This window comes from Chlamydotis macqueenii, chromosome 2 (assembly GCF_036417535.1).
Source record: "Chlamydotis macqueenii isolate bChlMac1 chromosome 2, bChlMac1.mat, whole genome shotgun sequence".
Taxonomy (NCBI): Eukaryota; Metazoa; Chordata; class Aves; order Otidiformes; family Otididae; genus Chlamydotis; species Chlamydotis macqueenii.
The window spans coordinates 52,345,700-52,351,864 of NC_141557.1; the positions used below are offsets into that span (position 1 = coordinate 52,345,700).

The window sequence follows — 6,165 nt, forward strand, 5'->3', positions numbered from 1 at the left end:
TTTGAACTTTGAGTGAAATACTGTAAGTTATAAACAAGTTCATTCTAATAAGCTTCAGATATCAAACCAAGTGTTTGGCCCAAATTCGTTTGGAGATTTCAAACATTTTTCATGGATTTCTTGCCTCAGGTTTTTTTCTAACCCAAATGTAAATTGCAACACAAATGTAAATTGCTTTGGTTTTTGTACTGAAGTAGTTCCAAAAAGGTATTCTGTTTAGGAGTAAAATTCAGAGGCTAGAGAAATTAATTCTCTTAAATTCTTACAGCTCCTCCCCTTCCTTTCAATACTGGATTGATAATTGAGCAAAATTATAATCTTCCAAATTAAAAAATTAGGCAGTGTCTCTTTTTTTTTTTTTCCTCTTTTTTTTTTTTTTTTTTTTGAGGAGACACAGAACTGATTGTTTGCTAAATTATAATGCACATCCATTTGCCTTCAGGAGAGAGAAAACTTCAGTTTTCTATTTCTTTCTACCTTTCAGGAAACTGAGGAAGTAAGTTTTTCTTTCAGTGTTTTTATGTGTGAGATCCTGGAGTAAACATGAGATATTATATCCTGGAATGTGCACACAGTTATTTCAGGCTACTCCTACTCTGTCATCTTGGGAAATTCTCTCATAGGAGCAATACAGATTTGCATGGTTCATTTCCTGAATTTGGTGGAAAGACTGGGCAAAATTTTAATGACAAAAAGTCTTTCAATAATTATTTCTAAAGTGAGTCTTTCTCTTTATCCCTTCTGCAATTAGGTAGATGAGCTTTTGGAAAAATATATGGACTCTTATGACATTGTATTGGTGAAAGATGAATCCCTGGAAGTTGCCAACTCCATCCTACAGAAAATCCTGTAAATTGCAGTCTCAAGTCACTCCAATCCTTCCAGGAGACAACTGGACAGAAGAGCACACGTGTGCTATCTTTGATGTGTTTATTACTCATTTACAGAATTGTTTAATTTAATTTAAGATTTTTATCCTCATTTTGGTATTTTGAAATATATATGGTATCCATTGTCAACTAGAAGCTCCTTTTACTGCTCTTATGCTGTTCTTTATTGTCTCACACTCCTATTATAACTAGATTTAAATTGGATTTATAGATGTGATAAGCTGCTGCTGAAGGGATACTATGGTTGACTGTCTTTTAATCAGGCATTTCAAAGGAGCATTTTAGAAAATGTGTCTATTTTGTAAAATTGAAGATGTAAATGTTCTGTGAATAAGTAGTGTGCACGTTTGTGTTGCCTTTTCTTCTTTCAGAGAAGATATTTCAGTCAGCTGTACTTTGAAGGATCTTACTCATATGCTACAGACTTTCACAGAAGTTTTTCATACATATATTTTTCTTCAGTAAAAATGCTTTATTCACCCAATTCAGAGGAAATGTTTCTTCTTAATAGATTTTTGTATCATTACAAAATATTCTATGTCCTTACCATTCCTTTATTCTCTGTGGAATGGGAAGAATGTTTTAATTTAGTGTATTGAAGGTAAAGTTTCTCATCTTTGTAACAACAGATAGTTTCATAAGCTAATAGTACAAGGCCGTAACTTCAGGTCCTTTTCAGATCTTATTTTGTGTACTAATCCACTTCCAGCCTGCTGTTTCATATCAAAACATGGCTTATCTAAAATAATTTCTCTTCGAATTGTCAGTGAGCTGCTCTGGAGACAGAAAATCACAACAAAGCTAGATCTTAATCTTAGATTTTAAAAGCAGATTTAGTGGTCTTGCAAAATCTATTTTTCTTGCTACCAGCCCCATGCCTCAGAAGCATTTAAGGAACACCTCTCCAGGCTGGCTTTAGGTCGCATGCCCACTCTGCAAATTGTAAGCACAAGTATCAGTGTAACATCTAGCTCTTTTAAGTTCATTATGCAAGTCCTCTCTGTTTAAATAGCTACTGAATCTTCATAGAATGGTTTGGGTTGGAAGGGACCTTTAAAGGTCATCCAGTCAAACCTCCCCTGCAAGGAGCAGGGATATCTCCAACCAGATCAGGTTGCTCAGAGCCTCATCCAACCTGGCCTTGAATGTTTCCAGGGATTGGGCATCCGCCACCTCTCTGGGCAACCTGTTCCAATGTTCCAGCACCCTCATTGTAAAAAATTTATTCAGAAAGTATTTTCCCGGTACTGAACACCTTACAGTACCTGTCAGCATCATGTACAGAATGATACAGCTTAATACAGCTGCAGCTCTGGAAGCTTACTCTGATACGTTGCAGGAGGAGTTAGAGAGGGTGTTGTGACCCCGGTCCTAAGAGGTCACAGCTGTACTCACTCTATTCATTAATAAAATAGAGGCAATCATACAACTTCCCTAACATGCAATATAGTCATTGTTCCCCTTAGCTTTCTTTTATACACAACAGGAACTTTGCCAGATTTCGTTCCCTGAGTAATTGTAATGAAAATATGGGAGAGCCTAGATCTGCACTGTCTCCCACCAGCAAGTAACACACATCTCAAGAAATGGCCTCTTTCCGTCCACCCTGTGGTCCATTATCTAAATTCTGACTCGGTAGCACCAGCCATATTTTTTCCAAATCAGTACACTTACATCTGTTACGATGCTGGCTGGAACTTTTCCTAGGAGGCAAGATGGGGAGTAGTTTCCTTACCTCACCTCTTCATCCTCTGCAGTCAATGGAAATTAAATCATCCCCATCTTTTGAATACATGGCAGAGGCTTGATGCACAATCTGAGGTGGTGTGAGCATCCTTTCGTAATCACATTGCACGTGGTGTGCTGTCGGGGAACTGCCGAGCTCAGGGACCTTTCAGAAATTCCAGCTTGCATCTTAACAGGCAAAGACCATTTGAGGGATTATGTCCTCCTTGTGTACAATCCACAGTCATGTAATTCCCTACTCCTGGCACAGAGGCAGCTAGATCCCCAGAAGCAGGAGCATTAGAAGCCGTCCATTTGAGCAGAAAGCCACTTAAGTCATACAACAGCTGGGGAGAGGATGGCATCTTGGCTGCCTTCCATTTGAGAGCCATGACTCAGGCAGCAGCAGACTGGAAGAGCTGAAAGTGCCTGGGCAGTGCCAGTGACAGGAGGAGATGGGAGCAGCAGCTGCCTCAGCCCTAGCCTGCCAAGAGCGTGTCAGCCAACGGCAGAAGACAGGGAGAGCTTGAAAGCAGTAGTGACAGCTGCTGAGTCAGTGGGATCAAGAGAGCTGCTATTCACCTTCTTTTTCATACACACACACAAAAAAAACTAAGTGCCCAGCGGCAACACATGCTGCGGTTGATGAGTCACTGACAGGAGCAAAGACTGGCCGAGGCGGAGACACTGCAGAGAACGGGCTGAAGGTGAGAAGGCCTTGTGGCAGCGAGGCTGAGCAGGGAAGATGCTGCAGGGCGAGCAGCTGCCTGGGGTGGATGGGGTCACAGGCAAGGGCAGCAGATTGGGATGTAGCAGATCCCCTGGGAGCAGCCAGGGATAGCAGCTTTGTAGAAGTCATCACAGAAGAGCAGGTAGAACATGCCAACCATGGGACGAGACAAGCTTGCAGGTGCCCCAAACACGCAGCCAGGAAGGGTAGAAAGGATGTTCCTCAACACACAAGCTAGGCACTTGGTCTCCCTTTCTTCTCTTGCTTGGATGTGCCATGGAGCTAAACTGTCCCCCCATTTACCTGGGCCAGGGAGGAGGGCAGGATGATTTTGTTGCAAAAAGCATAAGGGAGGGAGCTGCCTTCTGCACAGTCATCTTCTGCCAATGCTACAGTTTCAGCCAGCAAGATAAGCGGGGTGATGTTATGTATGACTCCCCACAGGACATCAGTGCAAGCTGCCTGCTCAGCAGCATGGTCGGCACCACGCTGGCCATGGCAAGGCTCCTGGGGAATGCTGCAGTGTTTCCAGGGAGGGTCAGCAGACACTATTTATTTTACAGTCTACCTTTTGAGTTTTAGGCACCTACAGAATTTACATTAGCTGAGCTAACATCAGAGTTTTAGTGAGGATGGAGTTTTGGTGATTTTTGTCTTTTTTTTTTAAACAAGCAATCGTGCTGGCTTTTTTTGTCATACCTGCCAAATAAAAGTCCAAAAGGCAAAGGCCGTCTGAAAAACACCAAGGTGTTTGGATGCACTGCTTACTCAACCAGTCTCCAGTTGCAAGGGGCTAATTACCAGGCATTGCTCCCAAAGTTTACAATGGGACAAGATTTTCCGTTTACAGGCGGGTCACCTTTGGAATATAGGTAACAGTTAAAATTTAGAGTATGTGAAAAGTGGCTGATAGACATAACTCCACAGCGCATGATGTGTCAGCAACACGCTCTGGCACAAGATTGTTCTGGCTACAAGCATAATGGATTTCCCTGGCAATCCTAGCATGAGTGAAATGTTGGGGGCAATTCTGGTCTCTTTGCATAGCATTTCCGACCCCATGTCCTCATCCAGCTTGCGTCAGGATTTCATATGAACTCACTGGTCCTCCCCTCAAAATTTTTCCTCAGCCTCACCCAATCCTACAGGAAGCAAGCCACCACTCCTTCAGCATGATCACGATCTCACTGTTCAACTCATTTAAAAACTCTCAATTAAAAAAAAAAAAAAAACCCCAACTCAATTAAAAAAAAAAAAAACAGAATACAAAACACCACCTCAAAACCAAAAAAAACCTCACCAAAACCATACAGAAAAGCACATGCGGAGCAATATGGAAACGGATTAGGCAGCATCTTTAAAAGCAGTTACCAAAACAGATCTCCAGCTCGTTCTTAATCCAAGTTACTGAAATTATTATTCAGCCTGCCTAGGGCCCAAGCATATCAGGAAGTGATCGCTTGATGCTTTCCCAACTACACAGACACTTAAAAGTCTTTGCCTTGGTAGAGGATTTCAGATCAAAGAACCATCTGTCAAGAATTATGTAAGGAAGATTTTTCAATCTCACCTCCAAGCAGATGTACGATGAATGGTCAGTCACCAAATGTTCAGTCCACAATGACAATCACTTAAAGGATTTTTATGCTTCCGCAAGGAGGCAGGTAAGTTAAGATCTCCAGCGCTCTTTTCTCCTTCCGTCATTAAATCCTGTCAGCCTCAGATTCTGCGTTAAGGGTCTGCCAGAGCAGTGAGCCTTTACTAGGACGTAAGAACAACTAAACCATGTTGCAATCATCTGATAGAACAAATTACCTGTAAAAAGGGTATCTGCACGCCCAACAATTTACTTCTTGAAATGCCATACCTATAGCCTGCTGGAAAAAAAAAAAGTTACTTACATAATCAGCTTGAACCAGGAGGTCTGATTTTAAAAAAAATCTACATAGTGCTGTCCAGATTATCAACGTCCTTTCATCATCTCACATCCCACTGTGAACCATAACTCTTGCTTATATGGTAGTTAAGGGAAAACACAAGATGCATTTTTAGATATCCTCCACTTTTTCAAAATCCCATTTTTTTGGCACTACTCTGTTGGCTAGAAGGAAAAATGGATACTATCAGTTGCCTCTCCAAAACTATGAACAAAATTAATGGCAAACAAAATTAACACTGCAGCTACAGGTTAAACTATCTTTCTCCAGCAAGACTAATTCTTGTAATTGCCATCTAGATTCTGCATTAAATTTTAGGAAAGAAATACTATGCATAGTATGTCTTTCTAAATCAAATTTATAACCAGAAACATTTTGCAACTCTAAAAGTGTATTTAATTTATGATTCGGTTTGGAAAGCAAGGTGTCATATATTTCCCAGACCATTTTCCCACAGCCAAAAGAGTATTTCTAAAGTTTAAAGCAAGGAATAAGCAGCAAAGTTAAGTGAATTTGTTACTCCTCCCCCCCACCCTACTCACAGTATCTGTTCTATCCGTAGCACATGTCCAAGGTCAAGTATTTGGGACCTTTATTTAGCTAAAAATGTTTCCTCCTTCTGAGTGGGTGTTACAGCCAGCTCAAATGTCCTCTCACTGTCAAACATACACTAATAGTTGTAAACTGAGCCAAATGCTTTCACCAAGTACTAGCTAAATATGCCATTTTTAAGCTTAAAGGAAAATCTGATTTTTTTTTTCCCACACAGAAAAAATAATATTTCACTTCAATAATTGCAAACTCTGAATTAAGTATAATTTCTTAATATACTTGGAATATGCAGAGTTATACAGCAGAAAGTATCACTGTCAAATTAAGACTG

General features: G+C 40.7%; 1 protein-coding gene across 5 annotated transcripts in view; it reads left to right on the plus strand.

Moving 5' to 3' along the window:
* The window catches only part of NT5C3A (5'-nucleotidase, cytosolic IIIA), a 32,967-nt gene extending 28,880 nt beyond the window's left edge, over positions 1 to 4,087 (plus strand). For all 5 annotated transcript variants that reach the window (XM_086742985.1, XM_086742989.1, XM_086742986.1 and 2 more), the window contains one exon: positions 752 to 4,087. In XM_086742985.1, coding sequence (XP_086599111.1) covers positions 752 to 853 — 102 coding nt within the window. In that variant the 3' untranslated portion in view covers positions 854 to 4,087. The remainder of the gene's footprint in view (positions 1 to 751) is intronic.
* Positions 4,088 to 6,165: the final 2,078 nt, after the last annotated feature.